The sequence below is a fragment of the Coloeus monedula genome, assembly GCF_965178545.1.
Source record: "Coloeus monedula genome assembly, chromosome: 5".
Taxonomy (NCBI): domain Eukaryota; kingdom Metazoa; phylum Chordata; class Aves; order Passeriformes; family Corvidae; genus Coloeus; species Coloeus monedula.
In genome coordinates, this window is record NC_138785.1 from 23124427 (window position 1) to 23148648 (window position 24222).

The 24222-nt window shown below is 41.2% G+C and overlaps 1 protein-coding gene across 2 annotated transcripts in view; it reads right to left on the reverse strand.

The window, feature by feature from the left end:
* UNC5C (unc-5 netrin receptor C) overlaps window positions 1–24222 on the reverse strand; it is a gene marked incomplete at both ends in the record, with an annotated part of 247333 nt that overhangs the window by 59051 nt on the left and 164060 nt on the right. For both annotated transcript variants that reach the window (XM_082282545.1, XM_082282544.1), the window contains one exon: window positions 11177–11320. In XM_082282545.1, coding sequence (XP_082138671.1) covers window positions 11177–11320 — 144 coding nt within the window. The remainder of the gene's footprint in view (window positions 1–11176; window positions 11321–24222) is intronic.

Consider the following 24222-nt stretch of genomic DNA (forward strand, 5'->3'; position numbering starts at 1 on the left):
CTGAGCTTTGGCTTGCTGAAATTCTGCACGTTAAACACGGAAATGAGCAGCTCTTTCAAGAGCTGGTAGGTTTCTTGGGAAGTTATATTCTTTCTTTGGCCCAGGCTCCTCACCCATCCTGTGGGCTTGACAGGTATCCTGGGCATATGTAATGTCAGGATAACGCAGTGTGCTTTAAATTAGCAAACAGCTGGGGTTATATTGCTAGCAGTCCCCATAAGATCACATTATTGCTAGTTCCACTGTATCTTCAGAAGAAAAGAATTACCTCTACATCAGGCACACCTTAGTGCATTTAGCAGGTACACACACGTGCACAATGAAGACAATTATTGTGCTCTAGTATCATGGCTGAGGGAAAATGAGAAAATTACTGTAATAGTAAAAGAAGCATATAAGCACAGTATTAAATAGCATATTAATAATAGCTTTCAAGTATTCAGATATAGAGGGCTGAAGACAGTAGAGGGAGATTGGATAATTGAGTATTTTTCTTGACATGTTGATTTACTGTCCTGTCTACCTTCCTGAAACATTTAACAGGGCTCCGATATTCTATATTGCCTCACATGCACAATAATCACCTCTCACAAAACACTTGCCTTTAAAACATCCCAAAGTTTTAGTGCATACAAAAGTAAATAGCATTAATCTAGAAAGCTCTAATAACAGTTAAAAAGTCCCCCTTTAACCTCTTTATCATCAACAGCTGGAATTGCTGTGTATGAACAGCCCCTTTTCCCTAGGAACAGTTGCAGTGGTGCTGCCGCAGGTGAGATGAACTTTGTGGGACCCTGGCTCTCCCGGCTGCCCCCACCCACAGGGCCTTGCTGTGAGAGGATGCTCTAAAGGCACCATGGGATTCAAGCATTTCAATGATCCACAAACTAAAAATACACTAAGTAGGGCCTTTGACATAATAGGCAGTAATGTTCTCAAAGGAACCATCAGATACTCTTGAGTAAATTATACTAATTTGGCAGGGGGAAACGTACATAATTGTGTATTTACAAGACTGGGAGCTCTTCTATCCTGTTGGCTCCCTCCTATGTGTTCACAGCTTTATTCTACCACCTCCCACTGCAGCCATGTCACCTACAAATAGCTCCCCAGATGGCAACAGTGCAGGGCACTTGTGTGGTTAGTTGGCCTAACCAAGCATAAGGTTGGCTGGTTGTGACACACACAAGATGGGTTTTTAACTGATGGAGAAGCAGAGGGCCTGAACAAACATCTTCATCATCTGCTGTAACCATCATGAAACACCCCATTTAGACAGCTCTGGGTTTTGAAATGACTGCTTTTTCTCTATGGCCCTTGCTATGATTTCTGTGGACAACAAGGACATCCTTCTAGTTCTTCAATCCTCAACTTCCTTTGCCATTTAACAATTATAGTCATCATGGAAACCTCACACAGTCAGCTGGGAGTGGGTGAGCTTGCTAATGTACTGAGGGACTTTGGATCTTTCCCAAGCAGAGTATTTTCAATAACACTTTTCAATTTCTCAAAGTGTCATATAAGCTACAATTGCTTGTGAGCAAGGACAGAAGGGATTCATTTTCCCAGAGAATGGTAAGAGACTAATAAAATACAACCCAGTTAAAAAAAGAGAAAAAGAAGAAGCTTTAACAATCTTCAGAAAATATGCCTGGAAAAGCCAATCAATAAAACATTTGATCCATTCTGGATCAGGACCTCTCTATCTGTGAAGAGGCAATGTGCATTATTAAAGCCTGGGGTCGGCAGCAGCCCTGTTACTGAGACGCTGAGAGAGCACCTTCTCTACCCTCACCTTCCGTAGGGGGGGCACGAGAGAAAGGCAGCTGCACTTTCCATTATTAGTTTGGCAATGTAGAATAATCCTATACTGTCTGTGTTAGCAATACTCTTCCTTCCCTTACGCAGGTAATATTCTCCATAGTGGAGCGAGCCGGGGGGGACAGTGGTGCTGAAGGGTGCACCTTGTCTTTCAGCAGCTCTCTGACAGATCTCACCCAGCTGCACGTAGGGATCACTGCCAGGCTCAGGTAACAGCCTGCACCCCCACCAGGCGCTTTACCCCACCTCTACCTTCCCTTCAAGGCTGCCTTCATAAAAGAAACCAAAGACACCAATTAAAATTCTGGTCTGCCACCTTGAGCCAGGCTATTTTCCTTATTAAAGCACAGTCCTACTAAATTCAGGGGGGGGTCTTGTGGCATATATTGCAGCACGTTTATAGCATACTTATGGTGAGACTTCCCTCCAAGACTCCTGAAATACTCCTGCACAACCCTCTCTGGTAAAGACATATGGCTGCATAAGAGCTGCATTGAAATGAGAGAATTTTCATAAGCATAAAACTGAAATAAAGTAATGGGAAATCAGACTCTCAGTGTACACCAGATTGTTAACTTTACTTCTGAATTGCTATGCTTTTTGGGCAAAGGGGCATTAGATCTAATTTTTGGTGCACTGCTAAATTACTTCATTATATGTTCAGTGCATTTTTATCTTACAAAACACTCAGAAGTGGCATTTTTGCCTGCCAAAGGTAATAGATTATACACTAAGTCATGTCATTTCCCCACTTCCTTTTCTACCTGTCAGCTTCTAAGAAAGAGCAAAGAATGACCCTATTATTTTTTTTTTTTAATCAAATATATTTTATCTCTTTGTTGTTCTGGGTTTTACTCTGATGTTTGGGTGGGTAAAACTATAAGGATATCTTTTATCATTTCTGAGAAATGTGATAAGAGGCAGACCAGGCACTTCAACATGGTGCTAATGCAAGGGTGACTAATGAATGAGCATGAAAAACAGACAGTTGTCAGCCAGGCATTAGATGCAAACCAGACGAACAGAACAATGCAGCATTACTGTCAGGGAAAGATGGATTTCTGCCCTTGGTAGACCTTTAAGACTCTCTGCGCCTTCTAGTAACTCCAATGTCAACTTTCCTCCTATAACAAAGAGCCTCAAGTATGAGCAAGCTTGAAGAGCACAAAAAGAAAAAACCCACATTTCTTTTCTATACAACTGTCATATTAACTATGGGCATTGAGAGAAATACATGCAGTGTGAGCTTTCAGAGAAACAACGGTTTAGGAATGTGAAAAGACTTCCACAAAATATATTTCCTTACAGAAGATAGCTTGGTTTATGTAGGTAAGTATATACAGCCATCCATATAAAACCAAATGTGTCATAAGCAAAAAATACAATTAAACCACTAGAGAAAAAGTGAATAGTGAATATAATTTTAGCTGGTTTTAGATATGCGGTATGTAGGCAAGATTTCAAGTCTACCTCCTTCTCTTGAGAGTGTTCTCAAGAGTCAAGGTTCATGTCTGTTTTAATTTTACCTAAACTAGTAAGAACACCCAAACAAAAAAATAATTGTGGGAAAAGAGTGGTAAAATGCCACTGATGTTCTACAAAGAGAATCCACATGCTTATGAAAACACATCTCAGTGTGTTCCTGAGAAGTTCCCAAACTTGGATGACTGATTCTTAGTTTGAGAAACATGACTAATACTGTAAAACTGGCCTCTTCCTCTTCCATCAATTCCCACAACATGGATGGAGTTGAGACACCTTTTTTGCTTCCAAAAAAGCCATTAAAGACTGAATGGCAAATACAAATGTAAGAAACCATGCCCTATCAGGCACACTTTGGCCTTGCATTTCTGTTCACAGTTGAGTCTATGACCTTGGTGTGGGGATCAATTGCACTGGTGGGTAAACAATGGAAAGGTTAGTTTCAAAAACCTCTTATTTTCCATTTTGTTCTTGTGTGGTTCCATCTCTGTGTTAATAATTCGATCAAACCAGATTTCCAGTGAGACAGTCACAGGAGTATCATCAGTCAGTAACCCAGGGGATTCCTCTGCAACTGCTATCAATGGCTTTTTAAGTGTGGTGTCTTGCTCTGCTGTATCAGCTGCACGCTGGGAGTCGATCAAAGCCTCCTGCCCTCCTCCAGAGCACTGCTGCTCATGGAATGGAATTGCAGCTGGACAGGGCTGTGCTCTCAGCTGGCCCACGCACAGCAGCTGGAGCTGAGGACTGAGGAAATAAGTTAACACCTCAAAACTCTGTCTTAATGCTCAATACACAACTCTGTGCTACTCTTTCCTTCTCTGGAGGGGCTATTTCACTTCTGGCCAGTCCTAAAGACAAATGTTGCAGCACCATGAGGCTGACACAGCCACTTTCTCAGTCTGGAGCGGAACATCAAGGATGGTGGAACTTCCACCTTTCCAAAGATGCCTGGCAGCTCGTGGCTTGGGCTGAGCTTGTCTGTAGCCCTCTGGTGGCCCAGGCAGTAAGGCTGACACCCCACACAGCCAGGAAGCAGCATGAGCTTTCATGGCCAAGCAGCTGAGGAGAACTGAGGCAGCTTCTTGGAAGTGCACACCTTGTTTTGGGGATGCAGGCTGCTCTATCCACTGACCTGAGCAACAGAAGGAATTGAGGAACACCCTTTGCTTGCCAGGCTTCAATCTGCAAGACACTCTGCAGGAGCTCAGGACCTTCTCTCCGCTTTTATTTCCTTTGTATTTTCAGCCTGAACCAATGGGAGGTGCAGACTGGCCAGCCTTCATTCTGTCAATGGCATCTTTAGCCAGCTGGGGATAACACTACACCCTGAAGACTTTCTAGAGATTCACTGTCTACAGATCTGCAAAAAACCCATTCTTTTCCCCTCCTCTCTTTAGCTCTAAGCTAGTTCAGCTGGGTGCTCATAAGACTACACACTCTTTTGCAACACAGCTTCCTTGAGGGCTGTACTTATAATGAAGAATGACCCACTCAACACATTTGGTATTGAAACAACTGTAAAAGATACAAGCAAACAAATTTTATCAAGAATCCACTGAGCAGATATGTTCCTGGGTGCACACTGATCGTACTGTTCTCCTCCTCTTCTAACTTGATACCTCAATATTTTGTTAGAAGTTTAACCTGAAAACCAACTTATAAACTTAATTCTATTCATTATTTTATTTGGTGATTGAAGATGGACTCCTAAGTTCTTGCTTTTCAAATAAATCTAAATGTAATGTTCAAATGATCTAACCTTGACAGGTGCCTTTTTACATGACAGATGTGCTAAAGGTACTAAAGATGGACATTAGAAACATCAGGTGTACATTACAATTGATATGTAGAATTGAATTTACAAGACACTGAAACACTAAAAATGAAAAATATTTATATAAATGGTATTTTGTTGTTGCACTTCTGGTATAACAACCTAACTCACACAGCTGTCTGCTCACTACTAAAATACAAGCAAAATTTTGTTAACTTCCTGGCTGGATCTATCAGCACTAAGGTCCTAAGCAGACTCTACTGAAAGATGATAATTTCTTAGTCAGGACAGTGTAGGTAGGATATTCTCAAGGCTCCTACAGAGGGATTACATTAAATTCAGTAAAGGTGTTTTCTTTTGCTTTTTAAGCAATGCTAACATCAAGTCCACCCTAGATAGAGTCTTGGCTCTTCAATGAAATGTAATTTGTATTTATTACTGTTGTAAAAGCATTCTTAAATTTGGGATTGGTCATGCCTGTTAACTTGGGAAGTGGTACAGAAACATGCTGATCAGGAGCACAAGCAGAGTGGTAGGTAGGATTGAATATGCTAAATGCACAGTTAACCTCTTTGCTGCCCTTTCTGTAATCTGTTGTTCATCAGTAATCTCAAGACCACGTGCCTCGGTCATCCCTTTATTCACTACAAGCAGCAGATATTGATTAGTAGCAACTTAAATGGTACACAAGGAAGGAAGGAAGGAAGGAAGGAAGGAAGGAATTAAGGTCCTATCTTTGCTAACTCTCATACACACTTTCCAAAGTACACGAACCACATTTTTATGATATTTTTTTAATACTGGATTTTAATACTGGATTACCTGAACATACCTTCCTATCAAAAATTTTTAAGTGTTGGCCTTCCTAGCTCCCTCTGCTTATCTCAACATCCACCCAACCTTGTACCTATTGCAAAGGGCTCTAATGCTTTTGTGGCTGCACGTGTCCTCACAGCTCTGCTTGGATCAGGTATGTGAACGAAGAAAGAAAGGCACTGCAGACATGTGACACAGAGTGGGGGCCCCAGCACTAAAAGGTGAGATAAACAAGTATCAGTAAAGAATATGTGATTGTTTTTCATATCTGCTTCTTTGCATAACTGCATACCCCTTGTAAGCAGCAATAAACCATCAGATGAACCGATCTATTTTTCTGTACTGCATTTATCTTATCAGTATACAGTATCTGACATGCATATATTAACTGCATGCCTTTGAAAAAATGTCTGGGGGAATAAAGGCTTTCAGATAAGTACATCGGAAACCAGTACAAAATTATAAAAAAGATTAACAAGCACAGTTCCTTAATATATCAGGGGCTTTTAAAATTTTTTTTCTTTTTGTTTTTCAAATTCTGATTTTAAGATAATGAATAAAGGAAAAGAAAAAACTATTCACATCCATTACACCAAAGAAAGATCAGGTAATAGAAATTACAGAAAAAGCTTCTATTTTCTCATAGATGTTCAACAAATCCAAAACCTGGGAGCAGATTTAGGGCTTGAATTTTTACTATATTTTCTCAAGGAGGGCATGGGTTAACATCATGAAGTCAGTGAAGCTACAGCAACACCAAACTGGTGCAAATGGAAAGTGAGGTTGCTCTATGCACAGGGGCTCAAAGCAATTTGTGTTAGCCACCCCCTTATTATCGGATCTAAAAATTAGGTCAAACCCTGCAGCTATTGTTTAGTCTTTATCAGATGTATTTTCCAGTGGGTTTAATTCTACTTTTGGTTACACAGGCTCAGATCTCATTCATTGTTTTAACAGGAATTTTGCCCTGTTAGGTTTTATCTGCTCAATGGCATAAGCGCTGTTACAGAAAATTCACATTAAAACTTTATATTTGGTTGCATTTTTCACAGTCAAAGGTAAAGTTGCCCAATCCCTCTCCTTTCTCCCTCCCTCCACAACAGGAAAATTTTTTAATTAAGCAGGAAAACTGTATCAAAACATATTAGTGACTCCTAAGGCTCCTGATAGGATTTGCCTAGAATAAATCAGAAATGTGCGAATAAATAGGAAATGTGTTTTAGCACTTTCCTAGGCAAATACCTCAGAAAATTTATTGTATCTTTCCAGCTCCACCAACATGCATACATTAGGTGTCACTACTTTGTTGGTTTCTGATATATCTAAAATGGCAAAGTGAAAATTAATCTCAACAAATCTGCTGGTTTAACAGGATGAAATGCTCAGCTCTGCTCTCATGGGGAGACCAATGCTCTGGGATGATGAATTCCATGAAACAGGAAAAACATGCCTTTGCACAAACAGCCTGCACAGAAGGGAGTAATTTCCCAGCATACTCATGATCCAGGAGTGCAACAGTGATTTGCTCTTAAATGCCCTGAACACTTAGGGAAGCTGGAATGTTGTCTTTAGACTCAGACTCTTTTCCTGTCTATATTGCCAGCATGGGCAACCTTTGAAAACCAGCAGCATCTTTACTCCATATTTATAGATCACTCCTTTCCTGAATAACTGAAGCTCTTGGTCAAAGCAATGTTGCAATTGATTTTCACAGAGCACTTCCATTGACCAGGTTGTTATGTACTTTCTGACACATGCCTGACCCTGTATTAAACAAACACAAGCTGCTTTTCCAGGATGCACATTTTTCACACTTTCAAATTACTTTTCAGTTAATTCTATTACACGCTCAGTGAACAGTGATGCTGGGTGCTATTTTTCTGTTTGTTTGTTTTAATGGAGTGCAGCTCCAGCCCTTGAGAGGACACAATAATTTCAGAATAAGACATAAGGGCATAAGGGAGAAAAGACTGAAAGGGGATGAGGAGAAAAGGAGGAGATGAATAGGCAGAGGGAGAGGGAGAAAGAGGGAGAGAGAGAGAAAAGGAGAGGGAGAGGAGGAGAGAGAGAAAGAGAGAAAGAGGAGAGAAGCTTTTCTTAATGTGCTAGATATGGCTAGCTATGCTACATTTGTACCTGCCAAGATAAAATCACCAGGTTCGGGTATTAAGACAAATAATTCCACTTAAGTAGTTTCCACACTTCATTGGCCCCTCACCTTTCCTAAACGTGTCAATGCTCACTCTTGTGCCAATTAAAAGGGAAGACCACATTGGTGACAAATAAGCAGCTATAGCTACAGACTGATGTGGAGAGATGGACTCTTCTGTCCCTTTTTGGACATCCTTGACTGCCTGGATTAATAAATACTGCATAGAACCTACGTCGTACCCCAGCCTCATGTGTAACCATCAGAGTACTTAACCAGCTGTGTTGGAAGTTTATTGTGACACAACTATTATATTGCCAGTGCAGATTCAGTCCTAAGAAGTCAAAGCTGTGAATACAGATGAGTGTTGGTGTAACTGAGTTTAAAACATGGAGTTTAAAACAGTCATCTCGCAGATCAAATAAAGTCAGAAAGTAAGGCATATTCCCCACATCAGCTGTCTGAGTTCCTAAAAAATAGGCCTGAGTTACCTGAGAAATTTCTAGAAATCTGTGCATGGACAATTTTGCAGAGAATGTGCTTTTGCTGCTGGTTTAAAGTCTGCAGATGGAAGGACTAATACTTCAGCCCTTAACCCCAAGGACTCTAAGTGACTTGCCTGTGCCACAGCTGTCCAAGAACCCCAAATTCAGGGACAAGAGGTTAAAAAAACTTCAGTAAAATACAAAGCCACATTTGAATTACAGGCCTATAAAACTTCCTGGTGTTTATTTAATTAGACTTTTCTGCAGGGGGAAAAAAAAAAAAAGCCACTGAGACTCTGGAAAAATCACTGAACCAATTGTTCCCCTCTTTCCAAAATATAGTAAGAAAAATAAGCAAGCTCTGTATTATGAGCACCTTCAATAGAAATGTGGACACCTGGGAATGTCAGTTGATATAAAATAACTTGCATTCACGCATAATGATTGTGTGTTTTATAGAAATTAGGTGCACAGGTATGCCAGCACACTAAAATTACTTAAATATCAAGTAAAATACACTTAAGTATATATAAAATACTTCCAAACTGTGTTAATTTAATGGTCATCTGTTAAGGGCTACCTGGCAGGACATGAAAATCTACTGAATGAGTTAACTGCAGAGTCCTAATCTAAAAAACCTGTTCAAACATTGCTAAGCCTCTCTGAAATGCTGACTGTTTGGAAGAAAAAAAGAATTGAAATCACTCTCTTTTGTTTCAGTACAAAAAAGGAAAATCCTCAAAGTTTCAAAAAGCTTCCTGCCACGGGAAAGCAATATGCACACATGTAATGGCATTTCTGCTTTTGCATTTTGGATATTTTTGTACAATAATTTTAATTCCCCTTAGCCCTGGGGAAATTCTTCTCTGAAGGTAGTCCTGTACTCAAAAGCACAGGTCCCTTTTTCCAGTCAGTTACTTGGACTAAAAGCATTCAAAAATGGGTATTTAAATGGCACCTCCGAGATTTGTATCTGGATGTTTATAAGAAGGTATCTGCTCTTTGAGGATTTAACCAAGTAGTACTTTCTCAAGAACAGAAAGAGAATCAAGCCCTTAATGGAGAGTTATAATGACAGAGAGTCCTTCCTCTAACGTGTCTGTGAAAAGGTTTATTTGGCTGGAAGAATTCTCTTATCCCATTATAAATTGTTAGGCACAGTACAGGAAATATGTTGCAAATACAGCTTCTAATGACCTTTTCTCATAAAATGTGTTTTTGCTGAGGTGAAAGCAGTGGAAGAGAGGCAATTCTAGATGATATATTTTATTCCTATTATACAGAACAGTGTTTCATCATGTGAAAGAGAAGTGGGAGTCCCCAGTGTGACTACTCTATTACAAAGAAAAGAACCTCTTTGAAAATTAATGAACATTAAATATTTGTACAGTCAAATGAAGATCTGTTTTCAGGGAACTGGTTGCCCTGTGTTCTTGGGGTCTAAGCTGGGAATGGTTCCAAATAAATACTGAGGTTAGTAGCCATGAATAACAATGATGAAATGCTAGGGTTGAGATGACCACTTTCAAACTCATATTACCAATCTGATCACATGATATGCTAAACACACACTTTTTTCTTTGCTAAGGAACAGCAGCTTTATTGTCTGACTGCAGTGACATATATTTTCAGCTTTACAGAAAAGACCCTGGGTGTTCTGGTGGACACCAAGCCAATAATGAGTCAGAAACATGGCAAACGTGAGCAAATATGGCTAATGCTGTCCTGGGCTCTGTTAGAGAAAAAGTATTGACAACACGTGAGGGAGCTCATCCTTTCCCTCCATTCAGCCCTTGTGAGGCCACACCTGGACCTGGTGCTGGGACCAGTTCTGGGCTCCCCAGGTCCAGAGACACATGGCTATATGGAGGCAGTCCAGCAAAGGGCCACGAAGATGACAGCAGAATCTCTCCAACAAGAAAAAGCTGACAGAGATGGCACTGTTCATCCTGGAGAGGAGGAGGCTCAGGGGGATCCCATCCATGTGTATAAACACCAGATAGGGGAGCACAACAAAGACATAGCCAGGCTCTTTTCAGTGGAGGCCAGTGATGGGACCAGAGGCAATGGAAAGAAGATGAAACACAGGAAGTTCACTCTGAACATCAGGCAACACTTTCTCATTGTGAGGGTGACTGAGCAGTGGCATAGGTTGCCCAGACAGCTGGTGCGGTCTCCTTTGTTGGAGATACTCAAAAGCCATTTGGAGATGGTCATGGGTAATTGGCTCTAAGTGGCCCTGCTTGAGCCAAGGGTTAGATCAGATAACCTCAAGAGGTGCCTTCCAGACTCAAACACTCTGTGGGTCTGTGAAAAAAACAGCTATCACCTCTTTTCATAGCTTCCTTTGTTAAGGTTTCTTCTTGTTAGTATCACACACTTTTATTGAAACATAAAACTGCTGTACCAAATAAATACTGGTTTTGATACCACATATAGGAGAAGAATGAGGTTCAGCTCTTAAGAAGACAATAAACTGAAACTCTTGTGACTATTCCTGAAGGCCTCCGTTTCAGTATGCATCAATAACTGCACAAAACACAGAGCCTAAGTGGCTGGAAACTAAGTATCTCCCTCAAACAGCAGGGATTGCACTTCTCCTCATGGAAACACCACCGGACCCAAGCTGCACACCGAAGCACTCACATGCAATGCGGACGTAGGCTTTCCGGCTCTTGGTGGTGCCTGCGGAGCTCCAGGCAACGCACTGGCACCAGTAATCCTCCGGCCCGAAGAGCTCCTCCACTTGCTGGCGGGAAATCTCGATGCTGACCTCGCGGACAATCAGACCTGTCAGGGTGCAAGGAACACTGATCAGTGTTGGACTTACTGATGTGATGCCATAAAGATTTTTTGCCTTTTCTTTCATACCCCTGTTACACCTTTATACAACTTCTGTATTTTCAGTGCTTTTTGCCTACATTCTTGGGCTTGTTTGTCAAGCTAAGAGACTAAACATTTTAGAAGCTTCATAGCTAGGGACCAGTGTACCCCAGACCCCAAGGTCCTCTCCAGAACACATTCTGTAAACCAAGATAGAACCATCCAGGGGAAGGCTCCTTGGGGAGGGGGGCTCACTTGAGCCTCTCACTGGGGAATCTTTGATAGATATGCTAATTAGTAAGACCTATAATGTTATACCTGATCTTTGGGGGTATAGACTCGGCGGTGTGCATCTCGATGCATATGACCTGGACGTGTGCACCTAAGGATCCTTAAAATAAATCCCAAGGTAAAATCCCTTTTCCCTTTCTAACCGTGTATGACTCTTGATTTTAAGACCAGGAAAAGGCATCAGATGGACAGAAAGAGTGTAGTTACAGAAGTCTGCTTGCAGATCTGCTGGGAGTCCTTCCAGCTCTCTACAAATATCCACTCAGCAACACAGACTGTCATAAGGATGGGGAGGGAAAAAACCTTCCGCTCTATCTGCATAATGAGAGATGTGGGTGAGTGAAAAACTAATTGCTGAGATTTTGACTTTTATCACATACAGCATGTATTTTAGACAAATCAGGGGAACAGCACCTCAGCTAATATAAATTGTACCACATCTCTAGGACAATTTACATCAAGGGATATTGCAGCGCAGTTTTATTTTGATATATCATAAAACCACATAGTCATTCAATTTATACAACTTCCTTAGCCCTTTTGATAAAGTACTTCATCTCTTTATCCTAGACAGACACAGCACAGGAAGAAGTTCTTTCACTGTGACACTGAACTGCCCAGGAAAATGGACTTTAGGACGGCAGAAAATGATACTTTGTAATGACGAGCACATGTGCTGCAGTATGGTTATTGCAAGCTACAAGATGGGCACTACTACTGTCATATATGCTGCAGATATTGGGATATTTTTAAAGAGATTTTATAACACAGTGAAACACAATTCAGTGCCTGACAGTCTCTCTGGCCCTGGCCTCTATAACCCATCTCAGCACAACCCTCCCCCAAACCCACAGTTGCACCCACGAGGACAGTGACCCACTTGCCATCCTTCCAAGCAGACCGATATTTGCCCACATTTCCCACACAGTGCTCTCTCTGGGGAAGCTGTTTTGCTTCTTCTAAGTGCAAGGAAATTTTGCGGTGTCTCAGACACCACTGCAAGAATTGCTGGCAAAATGTGCAGATCCTCTAATGACAACCACTGTGGGTTTCATACTGACACAACCCCTTTCTCTGCTTCAAAATGGACTGCCTGGTCAAAAGACTCTTAATTACAGGGTGGGGGTGGGAGAGAGCACTCACACCTCTTCTCAGCATGTTTGGTCTTTGCTGATGATGCCCAAGTATCGACAAATTTCTAATGCCTGTCTGCCTGTAGAGAACACCATTGCCATTTCAAAAACATACTCTTGCAAAGAGCCTTGAATATATAAATTCACATGCAAATCTTTTGTGTAGTGAGATTGATTTTCTTTTTCTTTCCAGAATTGCCAGGAAACCGAACTGAATTATCCTTGGATCAGAGCATGCACAGTTTGTCCCCATCACCAAACACCAAAGGGCAGGTCCTTCTGCTGAGCACAGACTTGAGCCTGTGGAGGCTGGCTACCCTCAGCCTCCTGCCACACGGCTTACAAGGGGATATTCATAACGTGAATGTTCCCAGTTGTACTGCATGGCGTGTTCCTCAGCGCTGGAAACCAGGGCAGCCCTTTGATTTGCCTCCAGCCTCACAGAGGCTCCATTCAGGGAGCCAGCGATTAATTACTGTTTGCACACAGTTGTGCGCTGTCACTGCGGCTGCATGCTGCCTGCATCCCAAACTTGGACAACAACCTAGCAGCAGAAAGGAGTTAAGGCATGGAACACCACAGACTTCACTGGTGGGAATGCCTTCTAATGAGATGCATTTTCCTGCTAGAGACTATCACAGCCCAGCTCCTTTTTTATTTCATTATCCTTGACATCTTTAGCCATTGAATAATCGGCTACTTTGGGGGAAACACTTAATAGCTCTTCTCCTTGAAATGAAATCCTCAAAATATGGCAACAGCACTCCGAAGAATGAAAATCAAAGCAGTGCATGGGTATTTGATATGCAGTGAATACTGTGTTATAAACTTACTCTGCTTTGTTGAGCTAATTTGGCTCCAAAAAGGGTTTAAGGGATAGCTTTTGTCCTGGTGAGAAGAGCATGAAGTGGGTGGGGAGGGAGCATGTACACTACATGCATAGAAATTGTTATATTTTCCCAGTGCAACTGCTGTTAGCCTAAAGATTATTTCAGTTTGTTCCCACAGTTTTTATTGCACTAGCCCAGGGAGCTTTTGAAGGTTACAATATTATGTTTTTATAATAAGGCTGATTATGACAGAGTTTGATGGAGCAGTGAACTTTGTTACCCAAGGGCCAAAACAAGCAGGCTCATAATGACCATACTGGTTAATAATGATTATGAAATAGTTTTAACATTCAAGACACAAATGCCATTTTCTGATTGTCTGTGGAAGATACAAAACTATACAGCAAACAGCTGCTCCCTCTGAATGCACCAGCAGAACTTTTTATCTCTGACCTCCTGAGATGCTTTCTAATTCAAAATAACAGGCTACTCCAGGTAATGTCTTTTGGGACAGCTGTGAAGCATGGACACGTTTCAGGTTATTCAAAGTAATTTGGTCTTTGAGTAATATCAACAGTTGTGCCATGACCAAAAAGATGCACACCTTCTTTCTATAGCAAATAAATTCTACCTCTTTCTGCTTACAAGCAAAAATGTCATTGTGTCTTTATCTCTGAGGTAAACTATCTGTCCTAGAGTTGAAAATGTATCAAACCAGTTGGTGGTGCCACAAGATCATCTGGGATATAAGGACCCATGGCCAGAACTCGGAGCTGATTGCACCACTGCTTCCCAGCATTGCCCACTGGCACCTTATCGCACAAACAGCCACACTGATTTAGGAGAAAACCCTCACCAGCTGAAATGCACCCACCCTCAGACCCTGGGGCGAGCACAAAGGGACACGTTTCCCTTGTTGTACCAACTTGCAATCTTATTCCTTCTGCTAGCACACTCCGACATCACCCCTAACAGAAAATCCTTTTCTAGGCCACATTGCAAAAACTACAATTTGCTGACATATCTCAGATAGCAATTGCCTTGTTACCAGCTGACACACTGCTGTACATGAGATTTCACTGAGGAGCTGGCACACTCTCTCTGCTTTCATTCAGGAGTGTATTGCTTATCCTCTCATGTGGGCACCAAGTGCAGGAAAACCCTTGCATGATGACTTCAGAGATCTTCATCTTATCTCTGTTGGACCTGCTTCTGCTTCTACACCAAAAAACATTAGCTAGAGGAATGAAAAAGTAAAAAAAAAAAAAAAAAAGGAAAAAGGAGAAAAAAGCTGAACAACCCCTGTCTCAATATTTCCAGACAAGGTGACATGCTGCACCTCTTATTCAGGCAATTGTTTATCAAATTGCTTGATTATAGGTGAGTGCACAATCTTTGAGAGCAAAATTAGAAGCTGCTTTATAAAATGAGTTCCTATATTGTGCCCGAATATACTTAGGACAAGATAGACTAGGAGATTAGCAATAATTTATGCATCATATAATCTACCTGGTACTGGCCTATTCTACTTTGTCACTGTGCTAAGTAACAAAGTGTCATCTTCTCACAGAGAGTAAATCCTCTACCTTACCTTCTTCTTTAGAAATATATTGAATTTTTCAGTCTAGTTCTTCATATGGCTAAGCTATACAGCAGGTGAAGATACACAGCATAAATGTGGGGGTTTTTTTTAACTCTTAAGTAAACTGCACATTTCCACAATTACAAAATAATCACTTAGATGGTGCAACAACCCACAAGAAGTCAGGATCTTCCTATTTCGAGCAATGCAATAACAAACATAGCTGAAGGGAAATAACAGCAATGTGGGCAGCTAGAATGCTTGATTCCTTCTATAAATCCAGAAAGAGCAGACCAGTGGGATATCCCTGACCATATGATGACATGCTCAGCATATAAAGCTGGGAGAAGGATAAGGAAGATGCTCAGAGTGGCGGTATTTGTCTTTCCAAGTCACCTGTGATGGAGCCATGCCTTCCTGAGAACCAAGGAGCCTGCCCACCAAGTGTTGAATAAATTCTTTGTTTCGCTTGTGCGGCTTCTGCTTTATTTATTAAACTGCCTTTATCTCAATCCATGAGTTGCCTCACTTTTACCTGTTGGATTCTCAGCCTCATCCCACCAGGGGAGTGATTGAGAGGCTGTGTGGGGCTCAGCTACCAGCTGGACCTAAAGCACAACAACCAGTCTAAGACATTCTTTTGCCCCAGTAGTTTACTGTCCAGTTCAGGGAGAAAGACAGCAACAAAGAAGGCTTGTCACATTTGTCGTAACTGGTCTGCAATTATGTCCCAGTCCAGTGAATTAAGTAGGTTGTCCATAAGTCACAATTTTTGCCTACTTACTAGCACAGCTTATTCAACCATTCATTTCAATAAAATAAATGTATTTCTGGGACTAATACAACTTAGGCTCTGAAAAGGGGTAAAACTTTACTTATTTCTGCACATTATGAGGGATTAATGGGCAGAGAGAGGCAGAGGGTGGAAAGAACCTTGCTCAGTCTGCCTACTGCTAATGTGTGCAGCTCAATAAGCATGGGGAGAGGCACTGGTTCATGGTGTATATCAAAATCCAAGTTAATACCCCTCATGGAGCAAAAGGAAGCGTGAAGATGGAATCATGCCTTATATGCATGGCCTTTTATTATAACTGTATCCTAGAAACACAATCAAGCAAAGACACACTTCACACACACGGTCCCCAAGCGCTTAGCTTAGCTGGCTATACAAACTGTGAGGTAGATTATCTGGTCTTCAGAGGCACAAATGTTATCTTTTTTAATGTATGCAAATGTAATGTAATTGTAGATATTATGGCAGATTATTGATAACCGCAATTATAACTCATGGGTTCCATATTGCATCCACCAAAGTAATTGGCAAATTTCCCAATGATTTTAAAAGAAACAGATTTGCTGATGAGACTCATTTCTTTCTAGGGAAGCAAAAATATCTCAAGGTTCTGTGACTATATAAGACTGCACAAGAAAATAAATGATCACCATAAACATCAGAAAAAAGAAAATTATTATCAATTAATCAAATGTAATTATTCAGCCTCGAGCCAGCCTGGGTCAGAGAGTTAATATCTACACCTGACTGGCCACCATTCTGCCAAGAAGCTGTTTTGATGTATTTTGGCTGTCATAACTGCTCGGCATTTGATATTAATACCCAAGATGTGTGAAAATACTCCTCAGGACTTTGATAGAGCAATTTTGGTGCAAGTGCTACATTGGTATGTGTTTGAACCCTCTGGCAGAACAGTAAACAGGAACTATTTAGTCGCAAGACTAAACTGCACTTACAAACTCTTAAAAAACTTCATGGATACTTCATTTTCTCTGTAAGTAGAAGTTCAAACAGTTTCGGTGCTTTTGTGCTTTCATTTGCCCAAAAGGTATTTCATTAATTAGTAATCACATATGCCAAAGAACACATTTCTCAAGGAGATGGAACTTTATGACCTACTGGTCTGGAAAAAGACATTACAGTAATACCTGCATATAGATTGCAGGTATCTCACAGCCACTGCAAATAAGTATGGAAATACAGCCCATTTTCACAAAGGTAACTTGCAACCCTTTACACATTCAATTTTTTGAAGTCAGTTCTCAGAGCATCCTCACAAACCTGGTATTCAGTGCTGTTGGTTCCCTCCCTGCTCAGACAGGCAGAGGTTCCCTCAAATGCTTGATACCCCAAATCTCCCTTCCCACTGCTGGGTGGGGACACAGAGGGCAGGGACAGTGTTTCTGTTTGATGGAAGAGGCTTTGGGGAGCCAGCAGCAAAACATCTCTGGAGTAGGGAGATTCCTCTGCACACCCACGGAACACATACTGCTATAGAATCAAATTATACAGCACGTCACTTAGAAAACCATGGTCTGTCCCCACTCAGGTCCTCAACTTAGACACAGCAAAAAGTATGGTGGCTTGTGCAGCCTTGAAATAAATCAGCACCAGTCTGAAATAGGCCATGCTTTCTGATTCACAGTCCCTTTTCCCAGCTATCAGCAGTAGGAGAGGGGTGGGAAGGGATACTTTATGAATGCTGCTCAGTCAGGACAGATTTGAAGGATGTGAGTATACACACTTTTATAGTACAAGATGAGGGTGGAAGGAGAATCCTGATACCAAAAAAGAAAGTCAGACCTTTGCAATCATTTCAGGAGGGGATGGATTATCTCCACAGTGTTTGGCAAAAAGAATGAAAGCATTTTCAGTTCTCATATTCCTCACCTCTCTTAAGATTTCAAACAAAGCATCACCCCAAAAATACCTAAAACACATAGTTTTTGTTTCATGAAAGTGGCCAAGACCACAAGTCAAAGTGGTATGACTGTAAACAGATTTAATAAAAGGGAACTAGATTGGTTTCTTTTTACACAGTCCTTTGTCCTTTTACCTTTAATAGCAAAATTTAAGTGATCAAAGCCAAGAATTATGATCTTTTTACTTATGGATAGTCTGGAATGACGTATCCAATTTATTTAGTTGCTCATCACAGGTGCTACAAACAACCTGTGTCTGTTCACTTTGCTTGGTGAAATAAATTTTTTACAAAGGTAAAAAAAAATATCAGCGCTATGCAGGAATTTAAATTTATTTACCCTCTTGCAGAGATGGATCCCTCACAGTCAGAGAGCTATTCCACTCAAATATATCAGAGTACTTAAACTATAGAATTTGATGTTTAAAAATGAATAAATAGGCTATGCACAAGAAGAACAGCTTCAAATATTAAAGTTCTTGCTGAGAAAAATGTATTCTGTGCACCATAATGGGACTGAGATGATTGCAGAATGGCACACTTTGCCTATAGCTTATTTTCTATATGGAGTACCTGTAATCTTAACAAAAGACAGATAGACAGATAGATATCCAGATATAGTTTAAAAGAGTAAACAGCTTTTACACCCAGTAATCCTTCACACTGTGACTGCCTACACCTGGTTTTGTCTCAATATACTGCTTTTCTGTAAAATGAGGCTGGCTGGAGATATGAAATGACAGCATGAAGATTACAAACAATTTTCCACAAATATTAGCTTAAATATTTGAATTAAGAGGCTTCCAGCTATTTTTGGACTCTTCATAACTTTCTCTTTAGGAAATAGATATATTCTTAACTCAAATTAACACAGGTGAAGACAGCAACGCAATAAAGTCAAGACTGCTTTAAAGCCCATGTCAAGTTTGCATAGCTCTGCATCACCAACCTATGTTTTCTAATTACCACCTAATGGTATTGAGTTAAGCTAAAATCCCAGCTCCCCTAATATTTTTTAACTGGCTGACTTACACAAAAATTACAAAGGACTGTCTTCAGAGAGATTTTACTTTTAACTGGAATTAAAGAACATGGATTCTGTTTGGGTTTTGTTTTCTTTTAGTGAAAACAAGGCGTTTTTGTTCTTTTCCCATTAACAACTGAAGGACCAAGTTGCGTAAGATGCAGGGAAGATTTCAAAACAGAGTTCTTGGATGCTGGTGGAAAACAAACCATGTGCCCTGGTCCCTGCCAGCATGGTGGGGGTGGGCGGGCAGTACAGCCCTGTAGGTTTGTTCCCTTGAAGAAGGTAAAATAGCCCCTCTATCTCCTCCCCCTGGCCAACCTTGGTGTAAAGCTGATTGCTTTACATCACCCTTGAACTACTGCTGTTTAATACCTTAGAACAGCATTGTTCTCAGCCTATAAACCATTCAGAGATAAAAGAAAAACACCTCCCAATTTGTTTCTTAATGAAGGCTATTTTCTGGTTGACAGCAGCTTTTGCAAATATGCACAAATTGCTCCAAAATTCATTGCTCTCTTCCACATACAACAGCGTGTGCTACAGTCACCACATTCTTTTTTCCTTTTTCCCAGAAAAAAAGCAATGAGCTCCAGTGTAGCAGGACTCCAAAGAAAACCTCCCTACAAATATATATTTACATTTAACAATGGGCATTGTCATTTCTGAACTCAGAGGCTGAAGTCTAGGAGCAGAAACAAATGTGACTCAAAGCATCTTGACCCAAAAGCTATCCTGACACTAAGAAGCCCCAAGTGGCAATACCCAAACAATTCCTTGCCTGGCTGGTGCTACTTACTGGGAGTGGAAAGAAGACAGGTTGTCCACAGAGAAAAGCGTCTGAGTATGAGCTCTTAGCAGCTCCTGCTTTTGGGTCATAGCCCAATCTTCCCTTCTTTTGATTGAGGAACATGCAGCTGAGAAAAGATGTTGGTTTAGTTTTTTTCAAGGGCCAGGAAAAAAACATGCCAATGGTTTGTGTTTTACTTAAAGCAGCAGTTGAGACTTCACAAAGAAAATCTGTGCACTTCTTATTTCTGGTTCAGAGGATTTACATGCTCTTTTTAATGATCTAGGCCTTCAGCAGTGGGGAATGCTTCCCAGTCCCCAGCTTAGTGCTCATGCAAAATTGAAGCACTTTTGAGGCAGTCTAGAGCCTACAGATGAATCTCAATGTGCAGGCAAAAAGAAATAATGGTTGTTCAGCACTTCACAAGAAGAAGAAGGGGAAATTATGAAAAAAAAAAAAAAAGAAATCTATTGAACTTCAAACATCTGGGAAGCCAACCGAGAGCATCTGAATTTTGAACAGCATGTTTACATTCCCTTTGCATAGTGGAGGGGGGCAGGGAAATGAACAATAAATGGGTTTGTGTATAAATTTATATATAAAAATATACATCAAGTTGTTTATTTTACTGACTTACACGTGTTATAGATCTAAAATATGTATCTGCACATGTACATATGTACCACATCCACTTTGCATGGTTTTGAGAAGCAGAGAAAACATGAAAATGCCTTATTTCTGTGAACTTGATGTGATGACACAGTTCAGTGGCTGGTGCAGCTATTGTGGGAGCAAGGACAGTCTGAATGTGACACAAGGGGTCACTCGGGAGCCTCCTCAGCAGTGGTTTTCCTATTTTTTCAGTCTGCAATGTGCAAGAACAGCAGGTTGGGGAAGAAGTTTAAGACCCCCATCATTTTTTGCCACTGCTGTTCTGCATGCTGGGGATGGCATTTCACAGCTGACCTGGGTACCTTGAAAAGAAAGAGAAAACTAAAAAGAAAAGAAGAAAAAGGCTAGCAGCTGCTTTCAAAGCAGCTTTGTCCAGTGCACTGTCAAGTGAAGTGACTTTCTCCAGACAGAGATGAAGCTCTGGGAATTTACTGTCTGCTCCCCCACCCAGCATGTTTTCAGGGCTATGCCAGGGCAGCAGTCAAAACACCAGCTCCTGAACACCAGGAGGTTTTTCTTAGTTCATAGTGAACAAAGGAATCACGGCAGGAAGGCGTGCAAAGGGGCAGCCTAGTGGTCACAGAAGTCCTTTGGTGTGTACATGTTTCTAGGTACAGCACAGTTCATGATACTCGTCACCTAGAGGGGGGTACCAGGGATGCAAGCAAGTTCCTCTGCAGATCCATGTGACTTGAAAAAAAGACCTTTTAAAATATGTAAGTAAGTGCCATCTATAGTATCCCTGTAAGTCTAGCTGCCTCCTTTTACACTTTTTTTTCTAGGTACCCACCACTCTGAATTCCAATACTAGTTTCCACCTTAGTTGAAAACAAAAGCACTAAATCTAACCCCCAAAACAAACCTGATCCATTTCTAGGCATTGCTGTTCCTCAGGGCTGGCAGTCTTTACTCCTCTTCAGAGGAGAGTGCAGCAACCAACCCAGGTGCAGCATCAGCCTCATTATAAAAACATAATTATACAAGTCACTGGGAACCCAGAAACTGCAATCAACCGACCAAGAGCCTCTCTGAATCAAAACCTGGGAGCGAAAAATAGAAGAGGCTGCAAGGGCTTAAAGACTTGTATTCAGGGGGTAGGAGAGACAGAAGAGTCTGACAAAAGACTCACTTTCTACTCTTACAATCAAAATATGAAGGGGATGAGCAGTTACAAGGAATTGTGAAAGACATTCCAACAAAACCTGAGGAGAAAGAGCTGTAGGTAACCTTGCAGGTGAATGGCAACGCTGCTGCTACTTACCACATCATGCTGCTCATTTATGTACAAATTGGGAATGCAGGGCAATGACAAAATGAATACAGGCAGTGAACCTCTAAAGGCAGCACAGAATTAGATCCTCGACGGGTCACAGCAGCATGTGATAGGCACCTCTCTTCCCCTTCAGTATTAGCAGTGATTTGGCACCCTACCTGCACAGCAAAAATAGCCTCACTAAATCTGATCTATGCATACGGCTTTGCCCCATACAAATGCGCTTTTTTTCCTAAAAAAACATTAAAAATATAAAAAAAGGAAAGGATTTCTCCAATGTAGTTTTAAAGAATAAGAATTCTTCTTCGTATGATGATTTCTCTACCTAACGAGCTAATAGAGGAAAACATCGAAGATAGCATGCAGGTAACTGAGATAACAAGCTTAGGCAGATATCAAGGGAGTCTGGAAAGCACTTAAATGTTTAGCACAGTCGCTAAGACCTCAATGTCTCTAAACGGTGTTAGACCACAGCCACATACCCTGGCTGCATCAGACTGTAACTTGTTTGCCCAGAAGAAAAAGTAAGGTATCATTTTGACCTTCCATTTTCTGAGTGTTTTCAGGTATTTTTGCGAAGAAACTACAGATCTACTAGTCCTACACGTTCTCATACTTAATTAACTGAAGAAACTACACTTACAGGATGCAAATGTTCCTGCCAGGGTGCTACTGAGTGCAGCACTTTTGTTTGACAGCCCACAAGACCTTGGATGTGCTCTTCTTTTCCACCCTGCTCTTCTTTTCTGCCATTACTGTATCCAAGAAACAGCTGTTTTCCATTTAGGCCAGTGGGTGCAGGATGGAGACTAAGCTTTGGGACTCACTTCCAAATCAAGATCACATTTATGAGCCTTTCAGGCATCAGACCACCCTCACCGCAAGGGCTCCAGATCCCACACAAAGGGCTCAAAAGGAGCTGGGGAACATGGACGGAAAAAAAGAAGCATTGCTGTGCAAAGTTGTGGCTAGTCTGAAGCTGTGGTGGGTGGACTGATGTCAAAAGACGTCTTTTGGGGAATTACTGGGATTATGAGTGTGTAACAAAGGGTTTAATGAAGGAAAAACTTGGAGGAGATAGGATGTAGGCTGGAAATATTCAAGGGGGTATCTTCAAAAGCTTCAGATGCACTAGGCATCCATATTCCTCTTCTAATTATTTTAAGTAACTTTATTTCCTATCTCAGGTTTGTTTTTCTAGAAGCCTACAGGAAACCTCCAGGACAATCAGGCAAACAGCTGCAGATAGGAAGTTAATGCTGCCATAAGAAATGAATAAATATCCTAAAGCTTTTATCTTTTGGTCCCAAAGCACTTTGCAGAGGTAAATAACAGAGACACTGAGTGATTTGCACAGATATGTGGTGAATACACAGAAAATCTGGAATGGGCAAATGACCCTTCCCATGGGCCCATCATTACTCAGAGGAGGAGCGAGAGAGGGATTAACTTACAGGAAGAGTAGCTCCCTCTGTTAGCATGCCTGAGTACCCTGAAGGATAGAGCAAGGCTGGGAGAACATGCCCCAGTCAGATTAGCACCAGGAGCGTTTTTAAGGTCCACCGCTGCTGCCTGCAAAAGTGGCTGGGCACACACACCCACAAGAAAAAGATCTGCTGGAAAGGGCAGCAGTAGCAGAAGGACAGGCAGGTCTCAATGGCTATGAACACAAAAAGGTGTCTTGGTCTAAGAGCTGGACGCAGCCTTCCACAAAGGCTTAGAGGGACAAAACCCCCTCATACAACAGTTTGATTAAATAATAAATTATTGTTATGTTAAAGCATATATTTTAAGTGAATACTATACTCAGTTGAGTCTAAACACAAAAACCATCAAGTCTTTTGCAGGCCTTTAAAGAAAAAAATAATTTCCCTGGGCTTGGGGCATGGCTTGGTATTGCCTGTAAGATTTGCTTCCAGAAGCAAATATCTAGTCCAGTGGTCTTACTCTGTTTACAGAAGTTTATTTCCCTTCTTCAGGTATGGCCTGACCTTAGCAATTTCTCCACTTACTTCAACGAAAAACCCCCACTGTTTTAAATGCATGTCCTAGAAAATGGTGGTTCTCTACCTCTCTGTGTGTTTCCTCTGATGCTTCCAAAATGGCTACTTTTTCTGTCCAAATATACTAATTGCTCAAGATAAAAGTGCAAACTTTGTCTTCTTGAAAACACTGCCTGCAGCAGCTTTGTTGATGGGTATTCCCTTGATCTGGGTGAGGGGAAACCACATTCCCAGCAGCTGATTTTGAAGATGTTCTTGCAGCAGTAATGGGCACAGGGCTCCTCTTCCCCAGGAGAGCTGCCTGTCAGGACACAGGGAGCAACAAGCAGAAAGAAGATGGCCCAAGTGACAGCAAAAAATGCCTGCAACTTAAATTTCAAGTAGGAAAAAAACCCTGGGTTTCTCCATATATTTTATGGAAGTAAAGAGCCTGTATTTCCCCAGAGAGTTCCAGTTCTTTGGAGAAACAGAGTTATGTGCTTCATTCTGCACCACCCGCAGCCTTTCAGACCATACGTATATAAGCATGTTTCACTTGCAGCAACCTTCCAAAGAGG